The sequence below is a fragment of the Vicugna pacos genome, chromosome 21 (assembly GCF_048564905.1).
Source record: "Vicugna pacos chromosome 21, VicPac4, whole genome shotgun sequence".
Lineage (NCBI taxonomy): Eukaryota > Metazoa > Chordata > Mammalia > Artiodactyla > Camelidae > Vicugna > Vicugna pacos.
In genome coordinates, this window is record NC_133007.1 from 16,625,179 (window position 1) to 16,645,251 (window position 20,073).

Consider the following 20,073-nt stretch of genomic DNA (forward strand, 5'->3'; position numbering starts at 1 on the left):
AGTTGGGAAATTCCTTCCGTAAGACTGCTTGCAAATAACATGGGTCTAGCTAGCCAATGGAAAACTTGAACTTTGAATTATGGACAGTAGTGAAGAAAAATCATAGTTCCTAACTCATCCAATAAAATATTTAGAAGAAATCCAGCTTCTGGTGCATTGCTTAGTTCTTTGCCCACATGTTTCCAACAAAGCAAGGCTCCTATGGGATTTGGTCAAATGATACATTATCCCTGACACCCTTCATGAGATTAAACCGTTAGAGATCAAAACCTCATTCTCAGGTTGCTGTGCTTCCGAAAGAGGCTCATTAATGGCTGGAAAGGGGAATAAGGCCAAGACTGCAGGGTACACAGCATTTGGGAACTAATTTCCCGCACCTGGATGAGGGCGGGGCTGGCTGCAGGCAGGTGGAGGCGGCTGTCCTGGGCTACACCTCTTAGATGGCTGCTAGGAGGGAATGTCAAGTTTTGGGGTCCTGTCTGAGAAATCCCTGTTACGTGCATGGGAGCCCTGCAGCCTCCTACAGTGATGGACAGCCCCCCTCCCTCCCTGCAGCGGGGGTGGAATCAGGGCTTCTCAGAATGAATTAAACTTCAGGGGAGATGCCTCCCCACCCTCCACAGGGAAGGCTCATGGCCCAAAACCAGGGATGCTTTCCTTCACCCCAAATCAGGCTGGGAGCCAAATCCTGGGCTCTCCTGTAGCTGGGAACTGCAGAGGCTGTGGCTACTTGTCTCCACACATCCCTGATAATGGCTTCAGAACGAGGCTGGTGTGCCAATTTTGTTAGTTGGGCCCAGGTGGGACGATCCAGGGCATGAGAGCCTTGCTGTTCTCCTGGGTGGCTGCACAGAGACTGCGGTGAAAGCCAGAGCATCTTCTACAGGCCCCACCCAGACATGTCACGCCTGCCCCTCCTCTGCGCTCAGCGCATGCTGTTCCCACAACAGGCGCGCTTTCCTCTCTCCTTTCCAGCCATCATCCCTAAGGACCAACTCAGGGTATGCGTTAATTACTCCTGCCCACTCACTCTCTTCTTGCTCAGAAATTCTCGAGCAGTGGTTCTCACCTGGAGTGGGGTTGGGGATTTTGCCCCCAGGAGACCTGTGGCAACATGTAGGGACATTTTTCTTTGTTACAATTTGTTGACAAGTTCTGCTGGCACCTCGTGGATCGGGACCAGGGATGCTGCTAAACATCTTGCAAATGTACAAAGCAGCCCCCTGCAACAGAACTACCCTGCACAAATGATCCCAAGGTTAAAAAGCCCTGGTCTAGCGCAGTTGAAGTCGGGTACTTAACACACAATTTAGATCTCCGGTGTTTGCTTCACTCTCCTATACAGCTTTTACTGGATCATGTGTGAAAATCACGTCTCCCCAACGAGACTGTGAGATCAAGTGCAGTGTCATGTGCAAGCTGGTTACCAGAGGTCAGCCATCCAGGTGACATGTGGGACTACTCTTGAGCCCCAAAGGCATGCAAATGTTGGATAAGAGGTGGGGAAGGATAAGAGGTAGCAAGAGCTAACCGTTCTGAACTTACCTGAAGCTTCTCGATCAGAGGCGAGCTCTTCACCTTGATTTTAGGAGGGTGGTTTGCATTGGGCGGTGACTTCTATAAAAGCAAATGGACCAAAACAACCAGATAAATAAGGTGAAAGGAGGTGGGGTTCTGGCAGGAGACCAAAAGCCACCGTTGGAATAAGAGGAGAAGAAAAAGTTGGTTTCACCACTTGAGCTTCAAAGCCCACTTCCCCCATCGGGTCCTGGGCGGGGCAGGCTCATCTTACTACTGACAAGACCACCTGAATCTATGAATTAGAGAAGGCAGGACAGATGTCTTCAACATAGGAGGTCTGTTCTAGGAAGAACGCCTTCGTGGTCATTGTAAGGGAACAGGCTATGTCGCAGGGGGACAAGGTTTTCACCTCCTGACCTTCAGCAATGTAAGCCGATATTTGGAAGGAATTTCAAAGAGGACCATTCTGCTTGTCACAAACAAAACAAGAAACCACAGAGCCAGACTGAAACCTGTCAGGGGTATTAATGAAATTCTTCCCTTGAACTAATAATATTTTGGAAAACCCCACCAAGAGTGTTGTTGATAAATTATCATTTTCTAAAACATTAGCTATTCATTTTGATTAAGCAGACATTTATTATCTACTAGATTCCAGGCATTGTGTTGGTTACATAAAGATGAATATGATTTAGTCCCTGCCTTCTAGAGTAGTCAATGCTTGATTTTATATATACATAAAATCCATATAGGTGCTCTGTTAGTTGGAGATTTTTTTTTTGGTGGTGGTGGGGTGATTAGGTTTATTTATTTATTTTTGGAGGAGGTACTGGGGATTGAACCCAGGACCTTGTGCACCTAAGCATGTGCTCTATGGCTTAAGTTATACCCTCCCAGCACTGGAGATATTTTTTTGTGATGAATGCATGTCAGGAATCTTGTCTGTCTTTGGATTTTATATTATCTAAAAAGACTATCTCCTTCTTGTTTGGTGTAAAATCCCTACAACTTGATCCTAGTTCCACAGGCATATTGATCCTCACTCAGCATGTAGGGATGATGACAGTAATGATGATGATGATAATGAAGAAGAAAAAGAAGAAGATGTGTCTGCTGGACAGAGACCAGAGCAGAAAAAGAATTTTCCTTTAGTTTGGGGACCCTCACTCCTAATTTACTTGAATCATAAGAATAACCCCAATTTCTTACAACTATTCTGAGATATTTATTGTGTGAGATGATTGGATTTTAGTGATGGAAGGAGAGAGACTCACTCAACTGAACTCCTTGTAACCTTTTTAAGGCCCAACATTGTGGGAGAGGTGCTGGAATGGGGCAGTCACTGGCTAGGATGCAGGGGCCTCCCTCCCCAGCCCCCTCTCACTCTGGCTTTGCAAGGAGCCAGATGGATGCCCTGGCCTCAGGCTCCTCATCCAAGACCCAGGCTGGCGGGTTGGAATAACTGATTCTAAGGACAACTCCAGCTCTCCAGTGCCTCTGAATCCACAAGTCTACAATGTGAGACATAGTCCCAGAGCGCTCAGTCTTTCAGAGAGCTTTGTGTCCATGGTGACTACAAACAGCTTCCAGCCCAAACTCGACTATCCTTGATTTCTGGGCTTTACAGTGAAAGTTCACAGGAGCCAGTGTTCCTGAAGACACCCGTTTTAAAACCTGCAGCAGCAGATGTGCTGACAAAACTCACTTTATATAATACTTTAAACTCTTCTCTTCGGCAACTGACTACTATCTTCTGAAAAGAGGGAAAATTAAAAAAAAAAACACAGTCCCTTCCGCATAAGACAGTGCTGGGAACTTAGCCTGTTCTCCCCAAAATCCTTGTTGATTTGAATTGAACTGCAAAGCAGGAAGAATCCAAAATAGCCGCCAATGCAAGAAATGCAGTTCCTGGGAAAGGCAGTAGGTGGCAGTATTTCCATTACTGTTTAAGAAACAGCTCTAGGCAAGTGGCTCGGGCTAATAGTGTTGGTGCAGAAAAGCCAGGCTTGCATCTCTCTAAATGTATGTATATGTGCCCATACACAACATTCTATCAAGTTTAGAAATTACAGACTATATTTTTCAGATGGAAGTGTTTTTCACTTCTCTGGGCAGGTGAGGTAGGGTCAGGGGCCACAGTAAACACACTTTTGAGGGGGGAGGTTACAGCGCAGCGGTAGAGCACATGCTTAGTGTGCAGGTCCTGGGTTCAATCCCCAGTATCTCCTCTGAAAATAAAGAAACAAATAAACCTAATTACCTCCCCCCTCAAAAAAAAAAAACCCTAAATAAAGTCACTCTTCAAAAAATAAAAAGAAATAAAATAAATTTAAAACAATTTTTTAAAAAACACACTTTTGGGTGGGTCCTCCAGAGACGGGTAACTCCAGGACACCCAGTCTGCAGGAGCTGGCGCCACCATCTCAGGCTCTGCAGGCATAGGGAGGGGGCAGGGATGAAGAAGGGATGGGAAGACCCTTTCCAGCACTGCGCATCAAGAACCGAGGAGCAGCCTGAGTGGGGCCCTCCCTGCAGGTCCCCAGGGCTCCCGGCATTAAGGCTCCTGCAGGCTGTGCTATGGGAGCATAGGAGTGTGGGCACAGCCTCCGTCTAACCCGGACAGACAGGGCTGGCTGTTCGTTTTATTTTTATGTGGATTTCAAGGTGATGAAGTCATTGATCTCTGGAAGCAATGCCCTTCCTGTGTGCAAGCAGCTTGTCACTCCACGCAGGAATTACCCTCTCAATCCCACGCTCCCACCCATCCAGCCCTTGGTTATATATGCCACTTAGCTGCTGGTGTACCCTCTGGGATGAGACCTGTAAATGCATTTCTCCCAAAGCTGCTGAACTAACCTGACTCACTCCTCTTTTACCTAAGGAATAAAACATCCCTATCCAGCCCCATCTGCTTAGTGTTCTTGTTCCTTTTACAAAAAAGGAAAGGAGCTCAGTGCAGTGCAGTGACGTCTCCGGGGCCAAGTCCAGGTCACGGAGGCAGCCCCACAGTAGGCTCCTAATGGCCACGGCCTTAGCCTGTTGCCTAAGACAGACTCCAAGCCCAGAGAGTTGAAGGTCACAGGAGAAGTTGACACTCAGTAAAGAGAAATTGCTGGTATGTATTTGGTCAGGACATTGGCTGGTGACCCCAAGAAGCCACAGAATCATGTCAGCACTTGAGGAGGCCCCAACAAAAGCTTCATGGTTTTTTGTTGTTGTTGGGTTTTGGGGGTTTTTTGGGGGGAGGGGTAATTAGGTTTATTTATTTTTTTAATGGGGGTATTGGCGACTGAACCCAGGACCTTGTGCATGCTAAGAATGCACTCTACCACTGAGTAACCTACCCCCCCAAAACTTAGTGATTTTTAAACTGTGCTTCTTGGGGGTTCTCATCTCAGAAGACCCCGATCCGTACGGGTGGTGGAGTATTCTCAGAGCAAATGGGGCGTTAGACTCCAACCCCACTGTGCCCCACATCCCACTCGAGCAGTTCTGAGCTTCGTCTGATGGGTTTCTGCTTATACATCCTGAGTTGACAAAAAGGTTTGAAAATCGCTGATCCACTCCAAATGGCTCACTTCATGTAGGCCCCAAGAGGCTCGCCCAAGTTCACATGTCTATCTGGTGTCTGCCATCAGGACACCAGTCTCCGAAAAGGAAGAGGGGAAAGAGGTGGTCACAATGGGATGTGGGAACTGGACTGCCTTGCTCTATTTTGGGGCTGGCCTCCCAGGCTGGACAAGGGAACATGCAAATCCATTTCTGGCCGGGACCATGATGACCACAGTGAAGGTTCATGGATGGCTGGGAGGGCGTGGACAAGACACTCCTACAGCTACAATTAGATAAATAAGAGTAGGTGAATATGCAGGCTGGGAATCCATCGCTGGCTATGATCTGTGATACCAGACCCTTTATTATGTTTGTAACACTGGCTATTTATATCTGAGGGCAATGAGGTCTCTTGTGTGCTCTGGTTTTCTTCCAGTGATCCAGAACAATAGTCAGCCTTCATAAGATCCCGCAGAACCTCACGACTCTCTCACACTGCAATTCTGCCTTACGTGAGTGCAGCGCCTCTTTCCGGACGCCTTCTACACAACGGAAGATTCTGTCTACGCATGGAAGATCATCTAAGTCAGACCTGACAGTAAAACGTGACTTTCATGACTCCTGAATCCGGTGTGGCAATACTGTGCGGTCCATTCTCTTTGCTGAAATGCTGAGGCTTGAAAAAGAGTGTTCCTGCCCTTGAACAGGAGGCTCAGTAAGAGAAAGCAGAAGGAGCCTCGTTTTCAAATGATAGGATTCAGGAAGCATTAAGAAGAGGAGACTCATCCCTGAATCTGAAATGTTGAAGTTCCCCGCGCAGGTTTCGAAGTCTACAAGTGTGACTGTGGTGCCTCTTCCTCTAAGGAAGAAGAAAACCCATCACCAGCATCCTCTGAGCCCCCGGCAGCAGTGGCACTTACCTCCTCACCATTCTGGCCCAGCTCTACCTTGGGGGGGAACAGAGAGAGGGAGCAGGGCGGTTTCCTTCTTGTTGGTTTAGTGGCTGGTGTCTAGAGGGAGGGCGACAGACGGACACATAGAGAGAAAAAGAGAGAGAGCTAATCAGGCAACAAGGAGGAAGAGGAAGGAAGTGGTAAATGGTTTTAGGAATGTTTAGGGATGTCTGAAGGAGAAAAGAATGGAGGGAGGCATTGCATGTCTTTGTGACCATCCGTTAACCCAAACCATAAATTCATTCCAGTGAACTGTTGGCCCGTTTTGACTTTCAGCCTCTCCTCTCCTGGTCCTTTCCTGCCAGAGAATCCACTTCTACTTGAGATGCATCAGCCTGAAGCAACATCTCAAAATGACACCACATCCAGCTGCTAAGTACTGCTAGCACCTTAGATCAGGGGTCTCTCTTTCACCCTTTATGACATTCCTATAATGTCTAGAAATTATGGGCCGATTTTTCAGATGAGAAAACAAAAATGCAAAATAACACACCTAAGAAAGCATGACAACCATATTCTCGTCTGCCCCAAGAGGCCATGATAACCCTCCTTCCACACTGGGGCGTGAGTTGCGGGGGAGCTCTTCCCTCACTTCACTTCTAAAGAGCTCCTCACACTGTAGGACTAGAGAAAACCTAGCCCGAATCTCTCCAATGCTACCTTTGACTCTGCCCTCTCCAGCAGGTTCTTTCTAGAATCCATTGGTCACTGGCTTCCGTTCCATCCTGATCCCTGGCTTCCTATCTGACTATGCTTCCCTTGAAGTCCTCTCTTTCTTCCCAAGGCTCCATTTGGAATCTGTCCTTGCTCTGGATCCCTAGGTTCCGGCAGGAGCCTGGTGCGGGGGCTTCTTTATTCTGCATGAGCCCAGGTCTAGTACAGCTGTGCAAGATCTAAGTCTCCATCAGTGAATCCAGAAGGAGATGAATGCAGACTCTCTCCGACGGGCAGGACTTCAGCTCGCGGCCGGCCCTGGGTCTGCTCCCTCCGCGCCAGAGTGTAAGCCTCACTCTGCTGGGGAAAGATCCCGCCCAGGCCCAGCGGCATGGTGACATTCCTCACATTCAGGGAGACCCCTCTCCGCTTCTCTTCCTAATTTGGTAATTACCAAGCCTCCTCCCGCCCTCTCCTCTGGGCCTGACCCAGACTTCCCCTTCCTCCAGCCCCCTCCCAGGAGAGGGGCTCTGAAGCCGCCTGACTCACCTCCTTTGCAGCGGCTGCCTGCTCCCTAAACCGCCCGGCCAGCTGGGCTACCGACGGGGGCGCCGAGTCGTCCACTTTGGCGTTAGTTTCTGCCGGCCTTTCCTGGCAAACCAAGGACAAGCAAAAGTTAACCAGCAAGTATGTACTTGGCACCGCAGAGAGTCGGCACTGGGTGCCACACAAGGTGCTGGGTATAAGGCCACGATGTTATGTGTGTCACTGTGCCAGGACAGTGAGGTCTTTAACAGCATTTTGCAATTGGCTCCTGCATTCAAAGATTTTTTAAAAGACCTGTTCAGTCAACTGCATTTAGTGAATATTTACAATGTCCTCAGCCCTGGGTGTGGCTCTGGGGACCTGGAGAGGAAGACAACTTGGTGCTGTCCTGGGAGGTGGGAAGGTGCCCAGAGATCTGAGAGGCAGGATAAGGCCGGCTTCCCCCCAAATTCCACAAAGACCCGGCCTAAGGAGGGGTATATCAGTGACAGCATCTTCCCTTGGTCAGACGAGGCTTAGGAAACTGGGGGCTGGCAACATGCACTGGAGAGAGAGGCCTGTAACTACATGTAATAGGATGAGCAAATGCCGTCTATTGAACTTGGACAATATTTTTGTGTCTTGTCTCCCCTGCTTAATTGAGTGCCTTGGACATAGAAATGTTCAGAAAATATTTGTTGAATTAACAGATAAATAACATGAGAGGTAGGGAGCATGGCGGACGGGAACCAGACTGTCTGGATTTGGCTGCTCGTACTAGTTCAGTGACCTTAAGCAAATTACTTTACTTTTCTGTACCTTGACAGGGATAATAGTAGCACATCACTCACAAGGCTGTTCTGAGAATTATATGATTTACTGTATAGCTATAGGGCAGGGACAAGGCCCCGGGACATAAGAATTTTAGAACGGCTGTTATGAGTATGGGCAACAGGGTCCTTCCAAGAACCCTTGTGATGATTTCAGTTAGATATTTGCATATCTCATTACATTCTCCACAGTGTCTGCACTGAGAGACTCACTTCTTTTACTGTTCTGTTCCTTTTTGCTGGGAGTTTTCTCCAAGCCGGTTACCATGCCCCTGCTCTGCCACCAGGGCAGTCATCAGTTTCCTGCAGCCTCTCCTCCCTCAAGGTGCCTCCAGGCTCCCTGAAGAGGCCACAATGCATCTGGACACCGCTCACTCCTATCTGTCACACACACACACAGGGTGAGTCAGCGAGTGCTGGAAACAGCCACCTCTCTTCTGCCTTGTTACGTGCATCCCACAGAACCACCTGGTTTTAATAACGTTTATCAAATGTCCAGTCCCAGAGATGCTAGGCTTTGGTTTTTGGTGACTGTGATGATGGCATTTTTTATGCAGACTGCAAACTCCCTCTCCACGCTTCCCTGCTCATGTCTAGCTTGAAACTGGGAGGATTTGGGTAGTACGTTTGCCTGAGAAAGTTCATCTCTGTCTTTCCATGGGGCTCATGGCCTTCCAAGACCAGGCATGCTCCTCTCCAACTGCAAGCTTGCATCCCTGTGCACCACACACCAGCACAGACACACACACACACATTCACATACACTTCCTAGGCCCTCCTTTTTGTGCTAAAATTGTTTCCAAGCTTTGTTATTTGGGTGTTCCCTCCAAAGTAAATGTCACTGGTTATACCAGATGCTGCCCACTTGGAGCAGAGGAGGGGCAGACAGACGCCTGACCGCCCGCTGAACTCCAGCGCCCTCCGGCGGTGAAGCTGAGTAGGTGGGGGCAAAGCTTTGTGAGGAGGGCTTTGCTTAGAGATAGGAAAGAACTGCTGGGGCCATGGACCTGCTGATCTGTGAACAGGCTGTTCTAGAGAAAAAGACGGGTCCCTTTTTACTATTTCCCGCTGTTATTCAAGTTTATCCCCAGTGCATCCTAAACATCAAATGCTGACTTCACATCAAGATGTAAAAGGATTCACTTCTCTTCAAGATGCCAGAATTCCCCACAACGCTGGGGGAAAGCAGGGGAGCGGTGCCCACCCTGATCATGCCCCGCACTTGCCGCATTGGGCCTTGTCGGAGGTGAACATCTTGTCCTCTCGGAACAACGGAGACGCTCCAGGGACAGTGTGATTAATTAATTGAGCTGCTCTTGGCAAAGATGCTGGGCCCATTAGTTTGTCCATCTGTCTAACTTCCTGCCCCGGAACAGCTCAGTCTCTCTGTCCGTTGCTATTTATCGCTCACATCCTGCTGACAGCGCACTTTACCTCGGCCCCAAAGGCGCCAATCACTGGCGGTGCAGGAAGATACATTCCAGATAAAAATAGAGCTACAGGAATCAGAAACTCCTCCCCAACTTCCCTGTCTCAAAACTGGGCTTGGCAAGGGGCGAAAGAACTACAAGCCTTCTGGAAGCATTTAGGGCTTAAAAGCTGGGTTGAAGGAAAGATTATAATACGTCTGAATTTGTTTTCTTGGAACCTAGTGAATGGCTTTTCTTTTGAATGTCCACGGACTCCAGGGCTTGCTGAAGCCTGGCAAATCCACTCACCACCAGCCCCTCTCCAGATGCTTCTCATTCTATGTTATGGAAGAATGACTGATTGTTGCCTTCTCTCAGTCGGGCACACCAAAGCCCAGAGAAGGCAAGTGACTTAACCAGAGTCACACAGGACAAGCTAAACAGAATACTCTGTGAAACACTTGACTCCAATGCCTGATAAGCTAGCAATGGACATCAGTTAAGTAGGATAATTTGTGCAGGTGCTTTGAGAACTGTCAAGTGATACATAAACAGTGAAGCTATCCTATGCCACTGGGTTGCACAGGAATAGTGGGAGCAGCATGGCTCTGGGGAGGGACAGGCGCTGAGGTGCTGCCTGGATTTCTGCCTTGCAGTTCTGGCAGGGACCACAACTAACCTCCTCCAGCAATTTGACATCACACCGCCTCAGCCCCAGGAGGGTGAGCTCTCTCTTGGCCAAGGCTGGTTTGGTAAGGTCATGCTCCCACCTTGATTGCTCTTAGATCTGAGACTGACTTCAGCGTCCCTGCCTAGTCCCCAGTTCTCCTGGGACACCCTCCCTCCCATCCCTGCCCACAGCCTCCCTGGGACTAAGTGTTCTTTCTCTATTCCAAAGAGAATATTCTCTATTCTGTTAAGTTCTGAACACAGAGCAGGGAACACAGAAAGTTCTCATCAAAGGATGCTTTCTTCCCCTCCCCCACCACCCAACCCCCAGCAGGTGCCCAGGTATCAGGCCCGGGCACCTGCTCCCAGAGTCACTAACACCCTCCCCTGCCTACATCCACATTCCACGTTTTGTCGTTGTTTTGACCCCAGCTTGTCCTTTCTTTCCGGGGCCAATCGCTACGTCTTAAATCTGTCTTCTCACCTCATTCCTCTCCGGGTCCTGCTTCAGTTGACACTTGTCCTTCCAGACTGTAGCCCCCTACTCCATCTTCTGGGTCCTGGAACTTGCTCACCAAGCCCTCGGTGCCACCATTTCAGCCTGGCTCTGCCGGCAAGCTTGGAACCCATTCCCGTGGTTCGCGCGACTTTGCCGAGGCCAGAAGAAAATCACCTCTGGTGTTTACTTTCTGTTTCTATGGGACTTTCTTCTGAGAACTGAGGAGCCCCTGTGTCTGGATGGCATGGAACTTCCCTCTCGCTGTTGCCATGTTGAGTCAGTACAATTTGGACGCTGCCGGCCACCCACACAGTGGAATCTTTGTGGACACGCCCGAATTGGGCACTACCTACCTCCCTGCCTCTGCCCCATCCCGCCTCCTTGGTCCAAGGTCTATGTATCGAACAGTCTCTGGATCGTGGTTTAGGAAGACAAGGCACGTACAGCTTGGAGGAGAAGCAATGGGAGGGCTCTGCCTAGGGGCTGAGGAACCCCTGCCCTTATAGCTAAAAGGAAGGTTCTCTTGCTCACCAGAAACAAGCGAGACCACCCAGAGCCTCAGAAGTGTAAGGTGTGCTTGCTTCTCTGCTCTTCTAGAGCAGCTGTGGATCTTAAGACCATACTCACCCCCTTCCAATATGTCCATACTTAAACCATCATTTCAGAAGGATCAACAGACAGTCTCTTTGGGATCTCACGATGGTTCCAGCATCTTTCTTTACCCTCACCTTATCCTTAACTCTTTAATTCACCCCAGCGTTTCACCATTACCATCCTGGGACGATGGAAAGGACGAGGGACTGGGAGCCCAGGTGGCCCCTTTGACCTACCTGCCTACTGGAACAGCTGCTCTGTGGGAGGCACTGTCCTTAGAGCACCCGATACATTTTCTATCATCCTCATACTTCTTCTAGAACAGAAAATGGCCCAGAGTCGCTAACTCGTCAAGTTACTAAGTGTAGCACCAGCTTTATCTGGATTCCAAAGATCTAGCGTTTTCCCGCACCGACATGCTGTACCAACTCTAGACTTCTGCGCCAGAAGTTATCTCACTCATTCTCTCATCAGTAAACATTATTGCCCTGGGCCCCGGGGTGAAGCCATGACAGTTCTTGCCCTTAAGGAGTTTCTATTCCACCAAGGGTAGCAAAGAGTAAACACAGATAAACAAATAAGATACCTTGTTAAAGGCCATGAAAAAGAGAAAACAGGGCATTTTATCTCTGGGGGTGTGAGCAGACATCTCTGAGGAAAGGTCATCTGAGTTGAATCCCAGCTGGGGAAAAGATGGGAAGAAAGTTCTTCTGAGCAGAAAGCACAGACAGGAACAAAGCCTGACAAGCCGAGAAAAGAGAGGTGTGGCGAGGACCTGTCTCATCAAGGACAAAGGAGGGGAGATCCAGGATGAGAAGCAGCCTGGAGCCCACCGTGTGGAGCCTCGAGGACTGTGGCAAGCAGTTTGTGTTTCATTTTAAGTAAACTGGACGCAGGAAGGGGCAGAGGAGCTAAGACCCTGAGCAGCGGACAGGGCCAGCCACTTGTGGGGGAAATGGCCAGAATGGAAGGAACCTCTGGTGATGGGGTGGCCAAAAGGGTTTCGGTGAACAGGAATCTCTGGTCGTTGATTTACAGTTGTTAGCTATGTGGTGTCATCACAACCGCCTCCTGCAATCCGCAAACCTGCAGTAGAAGTTCTACTGAATGCCTTTTATTTATGGGTGCTTTGTAAAGGGATAGAGTGAGAATGAAAAGTGTCTAGGGCCCACATTTGGTAAAGGAATGCCTTCAAGCGGCAGACTTTTTTGATTTGCCCACTCAGAGGACATTAATGAGCCCGACACATGCCAGGGATTCACAGGGGAGCAGATTCACAGGGTGCTTAGGTCTACTGGGCTTACAGGAGAATGGAGGACAAGGATTCAGAAGAGGCAGAAAACTGGGACCAAAGGCGACCATGGGCAGATAAATCTGGGAATTAGTAACTATGAGGATGGCTTAGACATAGGGTTGGAGCCAATACTCTGCAGATCTCAGGAGTCTGTGAGACTAGCCGGAATGGTGGTCTGAACTGCAGTTGGGTCTGTGGGGATGGGATATTAGCAGAACTCAAAAGCAAATTAGGTGGAGGATTGATCAGAACTGACGACTGACCAAGTGTGTGTAGGGAGGTGGCAAGATGCTGCCCAGGTTTCTGGCCTCTGCTGGGTGAACAGGGATGCTGTCTACAGAGATGGGGAGCCTAGAGGAGGAGCAGGGCTGGAAGGAAAGAGGTGAGAGGTGCCAAGAGAAGGGAAAAGTGCCCAGAAGGGGTGAGTGGACAGAGCAGAGAGTCCAGGACAGACCTAAAGGATCTGCCTGGGATTTTTGGAGTCAGACAAACCTGGGTTTGAAACTTGGTTCCTGTTACAAGGTAATGGCCAAAGACAGGCAAGGTTAGTGGAGGGTGGGAGGAGGTGGAGAGAGTGCTGGGATGAGGAGCAGAAGCAGCAACCTCGTGGTCCGGGCTGGGGTGCACGCACCAACAACTCCATCTTCCTCCTACCACCAGTGGGCGTGCAGGGGGGGAGGAGCAAATCAGATTCAACCTTGTCAGTCTGTCAGCCTGGGAGCAGCTGGCTTTTTTTTTCCTTTTTCTTTTTAGGGCAAAGGGGAAATGCCTCTGCATAGCTAACATGGGTGATTCAGAGGGCCAACATGTAAATCTACAACACACTGCTCTTCAAAGGGAGTTTCTTCTGTATAGCACAGGGGGCTATATTCAACATCCTGTAATAACCTTCAATGAAAAAGAATATGAAAACAAATATATGTATGTATACGCATGATGGGGACATTGTGCTGTACAAAGAAACTGACACATTGTAACTAACTGTACTTCAATAAAAAAATTTTTTTAATAAAATAAAAATGTGATTCAACTTAAAAAAAAAAGAGTTCAGAGACTCCTGTCATGTGCTCCTCTCTTGCTGGTTAGTCCCATAATAAACCTGATTCCACTGGGAGCCCCTCCAAGTCTGAGAGATGGGTTGGGTTCCAGGCACCAGGGTTGCCTGGAGTCCTGGGGTTTGCTGCAGCCACCCGGAGGCCCCCCAGGGACACCCTTCACTGGGGGCCGTTTCTGCTTCCTGAGTGGGAGTGACAGTGAGCGTGTCCTGAGGTCTGGGACATCTGCCCTTCATGCCACAGCAGAAAGCCCAGCATGCCTTCTAAGATTAGAACAAGTCGCCCGAGGACCAGGGCCTGCCTCCCAGTCAGCTGCAGCCTCTCCTGTTACAGCAGCTCCTCTTCCCTCCCCTCCCGTCCTCCCTTGCAGCCTGGAGCTGGACTCTTAGTAGGGAGCCCCCTGGGATGCTCTGTGGGTCGGACCACAATGGGTAGGATGTGGTGCTGGGTCTTCCGCTCCTTCTTTTTGCTTTATCACATCTTGGGCTCATTCACTCGTTCATTTTTCCTGTACTCCAGGTCCTGCGCCAGAATATAGCAATTAACAAGATAATACAGGTCCTTTCATAATGGAGGTTACAGTCCAATGAGGGTGACTGTTCAACAACCATCATTTTTGCCCCAGGTTGTTGTTAGGGTAATAAATGCTGCAGAGGGAAAGGACTAGGAAAGCAAGTGACAAGGGGACCTGACCCAAAGATGTGATGGTTAAACTGAGACCTGAAAGATAAGTAGCAGTGATCCAAGCAAAGTGTATGAGGTGGGGAGGGGAGGGGGGTAGCCAACGGCATTCCAAGGAGAGTTTACACCAAGGTCTGGAACTGAGAAGACTGGGAGGTGTTTAAGGAAACTAAAGGTCGATGTGTCTGAAAAACAGAGAGTTTATCAAATACCGTGGTTTTGCAAGCCTGTCTCTTTCTGCTGTAAGCTCAGGGACAGTGTATTATTCGTGTCCCCATCCCCTAGCCCACTGTGATATTAAGTGCTTGATAAATGCCTGTAAATGAATGAATGAATAAATGAATGATGTCCCAGTAAACCAACACCACTGGGCAAACATTGTGCGGGCTTGATAAATATAGATCAGGACCTTGAAGTGGAAATGGAAACAAAGTGTCAGCCAGGGTTGGCTCTGGGCACACCTGGCTTGAATACGTTCATTACGATTCATTGACTCGTCCAAGGTCAATGGCATAGTACCTAGAGGGCAAAGAATGAGACCTTCCCTGATGAATCCAATGGTTAACAACCTGAACCTCCAGTCTCTACTTGGAGCTAAGAAATCCATTATGATTTCTTATTCCCATCCCTGGGTATTTGTCTTCTCCACTTTTAATAATCCAATCTCTCCTAAAACATGACATATCTTTAAAAAATACTTAAAATTTGTCTATTTCTTTATCTAGAATGGTTGGATCCTTCTGTTGGCAGCTAGGATTTTCAGACACATTTCCTCAAGGATCAAATGATGCACAGAAAGGCATGAGTCCCTATCAGTGCAGAGTGGTGTCTGCACAGGATCTAAAATCCACATCTCTGGTCTGCCCCTGCAGCTGTCCTCAGATACCAAGGCTGTCCTCCCCTCCTTGCTGCCCAGGGATGCTCTAGGCGGGAGCCCACAATCTCTGGTATGTCAAAGAGGCCCCATGCAAAGTACAGGCAGGCGCTACCTGCCCAAGAAGCCAACTCACTGGGGTGGGGCCAAAGGGGTCTTGAAGCAGTTATTTTAATTATCTTTCCCATCTCCTCTTGCCACACCGTCCAAAGAAGAGAAAAGGAAAGAAAACCACCTAGCTGAGTTGAGTTGCTTCACTTGAAAGGTCTGTTGGGTTCCATAGAGCAAAACAGCTGACCCCTGGTATGAAAAGGGGGAGCTGGGAAGGGTAGGGGGATTGGCTTTCAGCCTGCAGAGGCTTGTAGATGGCCTGACATCTCTTTCCCACCTGCTCTTCCCTCTGGCTGCTCCCCTTGGGCCTGGGGCTGATTCATGGTGTGAGTGTCCCCTCCAGAAGCTGACTGAGAGCACTCTCGGGCCAAGAGTCCCACATGAGTCCAGACCTGCTGGGCTGCTCAGGTCCCCTCTGTGCCCAGCACCATCCCCGTACTGGGTGATTCTATCTACACCTGCCATCTTTGCTTAACTATCTCTCTTTAGCAACTGATTTTAAATTAATAAGAGTAGACTTTTGTCATGTCATTCTCTCAACAACAATAAAGCAGCTGATTTACTGAAAGTTTATTGTGCCAGGTACTGTGTTAAGATTATCTCATTCAATCCTCGTAGCATCTCTGTGACACGGGTTTCATAAGTACCTCCATGTTACTGATGAGAAAACTGATACCTAGAGAGCCCAAGTAAGTGGTCCAGGATCGCACAGCTACTAATGGTAAGTCTAGAATCCACACTCCGATGATCTCCTGAGGCCTGTGTTCTGAACCACAACACCACATGCCTCTGGCAGCCAAAGCTTTCAGGAGTTCACATTTGGGGATTAAAAAGTGCTCATCAAATTGTGTAATAATAAGACAAATAACCCAATTAAAAAAGGGCAAAGGATCTGGACAGACGCTTCACCAAAGAAGATATGTGAATGGCAAATAAGCACATTAATCATTAGGTAAATGCAACTTAAGACTGCAAAGAGATATCACTGGATACCCACAAGAATGGTTACAGTAAGACAAACTGACAACGCCAAATGTTGGGGAGCCTGCAGAGCAACTGGAGTGCTCATCCATTGTTAGAGGAAATGCTACGTGGTATGCCCACTTAGAAAAATATTTTGGCAGCCTCTCAAGTTAAACATACACCAACCAAATGACCTGACGAATCCCACTCTTTGGTATTTGCCCAGGAGAAATAAAAACATGTATCTACATAAAGACTTGTATGCAAATTTTTAGAGCAGCTTTCTTACTGGTAGCCCAGATCTAGAAACCCAAATGTCCATCAACTGGTGAGTGGATAAACGAACATGCTGTGTTATACACATATCACAGAATCCCACTCGGCAATAAAAAGGAGCAAACCAGGGCTACGTGCACGGCATGGATGAATTTTGACAGCTTTATGCCACGTGAAAGAAGTCAGATGTGAAAGACGACCAGAATGGCTCCATTTACATAAGAACAGTCTTAAAAATGCAAAGCTATGATGACAGAAAGCAACTCACTGATTGCCGGGGACCAGGGGTAGGCGTCGGGGACTGACTACAAAGGAAATGTTCTAGATCTTGATTGTGACCTCTGTCTTGTGGTGGTGGTGGTTACATAACTGTATACAGTCAATACTCATCAAATTGCACCCTTAAATTACGTGACTTCTACTATATGTAAGTTTTATCTCGTAACTGTGATGAAATTTCTTTTTAATTAAAAAAAGTGCTTAAAGAAAAAGTTTGAGGCACACTCCATCTGCATAAGGTCTCTCTTTTCTTAAAAGTATTGGCCTTTAGGTATTATAAGATGCATATATTTATTTGAATAAATACACATTGTTTACTTGTATTTTTTTGTTTGTTTGTTTTGGGGGGAGGAGATAATTAGGTGTATTTATTTTATTACTGATTTTTTGATGAAGGTACTGGGGATTGAACCCTCGTGCATGCTAAGCATGTACTCTACCACTGAGCTACAACCTCCCCCTATAAGGTCTCTTTTCATTTGCCCAGGACTACGGGACTTGGCTTAGTCCCAGGATGCCAGTCCCATGGGCCCCACCGTATTGGCAAGAAGGCACCATGGCTGTAGGAGGTGGGCAGCCTCTGGCAGCTGCTGGGAATAGACCACACCCAGCCATTCCTGTCCAACCCAGGGCAGCCAGCAGCACTCAGGAAGCAAGAATGGTGAAGAGAGTACAGAATTTGGAGTCTGACAAGCTCAAATTTGAATCTCATTCTAAAATTTATGGATTGCGGGTCTTGGGCAATTGACTTAACTGCTCAGAGTCTCATCTATAAAATGCGGCTAATAACACCCACTGTGGGGTGGTGAAGATGCTAAGAGATTGTCTGATAGGACAGTTTGGGTTCAAATCCGAACCCTTCCTCTTACTAGACGTTTGATCTTGGGCAAGACTCAACTTCGCTCAGTTCCCCCACTTGTAAATTAAGGATTATAAAAGCACTTGTCTCATATGATTGTTATAAAGCCCAAATGTGTTAATGCACATGAAGTCCCAGCACAGTGCCTGGTGCATAATAAGCCTTCCCTCCCACCTGAGCTATTGTTCTTGTCGTCACCTAAGACAATGACTGCCACACAGCAGGAGTTAGTTGGAATGTGGGTACCCTTGCACTCCTTGTAGGGATGGCAGGCTGTTGCCAGTTGGCCCTGAAGAACTGCAAGGGGGAAGTAGGGATCTGCTGCTGCCACGTCATTTTCATCCCCACTGGTAGAACAAGTCTGCAGATCAGGTGGGTTGGCATTGCACGTTAATATCAGAGGAATATACAAATGAGATTTTGGGCTCCAGCCACGGATAGCCTATCTCATAGCAGGGCCATTTATGAGCTGAGGTCATCTGGATGTTTTGGAGATGTGGGGTGGGGTAATGGGGGCAAGACCAGCCACCAGAGATAAGCCTGCTTCTGGCTTCTGCAGGTGGGGAAGGTCCTGCCTTTCACCCACGGCCCTGAAGGGGCCATAAAAAGGAAAGCACCATGGCCAGAGTTTGAGGGTTGGGCCTGCCCCTGCAGGTCCAAGCCTGATGAGGCTAGTCCATCAGGTAGGAGCAGAGACCCTCAGGGGCTCCAGTGGGTGAATGGCTGGAGCAGCTCTCCAAGGAACATGCTTGGATCCAAACAATGCAGCGAGTGGAAACAAGAGGTTAAGTCTCCGGGCAGACACGCTCTGTCTTGCAGAGTCAGAAGGGAAGATCCAGATGAACAATTTTAAGAGCTGAGCATCCTGGTGGAGGAGGAGGCCGCTGACCCAGCGGTCAGGAGCACTGTGTGACCTCTCCACCCCTCTCTGCCCTTCCGCTTCCTCATGGCAAAGTGAACGGCTTGCCGGGGAGGCTTCCCAAGGCCCCTGCTGGCTGGCTCACTCTTCATTTTCTTACTTTAACATCACTGTGAGGACAGTTGGGAACACGCAGGTTATCTTTCTCATGTAGATGCAAACAGAGGTGCATGCCTGACTAAGTTTAGACAGAATAGAGCAAACTCTGCTGGCAAGCTCAGGAGCCCCAAGGAAATGCAGTGCTATATCTCCAGCCATCTTCACACACAGCTCTGCAAAGTAAAGAACCCCATCTCTCCTCCTGCTTCTTCCAAAGACGATTCTAAGAATGGAACCCTCTCCTGTTCTCAAATGGCCAGGAATCAAATGGCCATGTGATATAATCCCTTCATTCCAAATTAGCAAACTGGGGTCAGTAATTCTTTGAGAACGAAGAGCTTCTTCTCTCTCAAGAAGATGAGATGGCACATAGCCTAGGAGGCATTTAAAAGCCAATAAAAAGGAAAAATGGGTGAGAAATCAGTAAGAAAGAATCATGACCAAGCCGGTCAAAAGAAGCATAATTGTAAAAGGGAATTTAAATGAGGAGAGTCCAGGGTTTTCCCCAGGCAGGTTGCTGCCCAGCTGGGGAAAGAATAACCCCCACTTTGGTTTCCTTGGGAAGTCATACCAAGAAGGAATGACTACAGGTTTTGTTTTCTTTCATTCACACCCTTCAGCGTGTTCCTTTGTTTTGCTATCTACTACACCAAGGGCACAGGCTCTGAGTCTCGGCCAGCTTGAGAGCCGCACGGTTCTGAAACAGGAATCAGGGGCTCTAAGAATAGAATGGGCCTGCAGGGAAGCGTTTGGAGTAGATATAGACAGGGCTTTTCACCAACCCTCTAGGGTGAGCAAGTGATGCTCTGGGGCCCTGTGGGAGGGAAGAAGGATTAAGCCAAGAAAGATCCTCCCGCTAGTCAGCACAGAAACAAACCGACCCTCAGCCTGAGAAACACAGAACACAAGGTCTAAGAGACAAACAAGCCAGCCTCCTCTTGCTCCCCTCTTATCAGCACTTGTACCGCCCTCCACCCTGTGCACGAGGAATCTCTCCTTGGACACTGGCCAATCGGCTCCTCATATAGATATCTGAGCAGATGACTCACAAGATGGTTTGGTTTTCTTCTGGGCAGTAGAGCTGTGGACAGACCAGCAGTACTTTATCCCATCACTCCACACATCCACACACGTCCCTCCGAGCTGCCACCAGGGAGCCCGGCAGGGCGGCTGTCGTGGCTTTTCCAGGAGAGGTGGCTCCACTCTAGTGGCTTTCAGGTCACTTCACACAGAGGGGATATGGGATTGCAAAAGGACCTCCTTAATCCCCACAGAAAGCATAGAGGGCAGATATGGTGCTCATTTCCACCCCAGGATCAGCATGGTGCTGGTAATAAGATCAGACTGGCCCACGCTGGCCTGGCTGCAATCATCCTGACATCCAAGCACAGGCTGCTGTGATGCAGTGAGAGGAGGACTCACAGTCCGAAGCAGAGTCTAGCCCCAGACCTATCTTC

At 48.5% G+C, this 20,073-nt stretch overlaps 1 protein-coding gene across 2 annotated transcripts in view; it reads right to left on the reverse strand.

Moving 5' to 3' along the window:
* The window catches only part of RCSD1 (RCSD domain containing 1), a 59,156-nt gene that overhangs the window by 11,487 nt on the left and 27,596 nt on the right, over positions 1–20,073 (reverse strand). Inside the window, exons 3-5 of one of the 2 annotated variants that reach the window (XM_072946195.1) lie at positions 7,230–7,331; positions 5,994–6,083; positions 1,546–1,617 (exon numbers count right to left, since the gene is read on the reverse strand). In XM_072946195.1, the coding sequence (XP_072802296.1) occupies positions 1,546–1,617; positions 5,994–6,083; positions 7,230–7,331 (264 nt within the window). The remainder of the gene's footprint in view (positions 1–1,545; positions 1,618–5,993; positions 6,084–7,229; positions 7,332–20,073) is intronic. The other variant, XM_072946196.1, reaches the window with a different exon arrangement.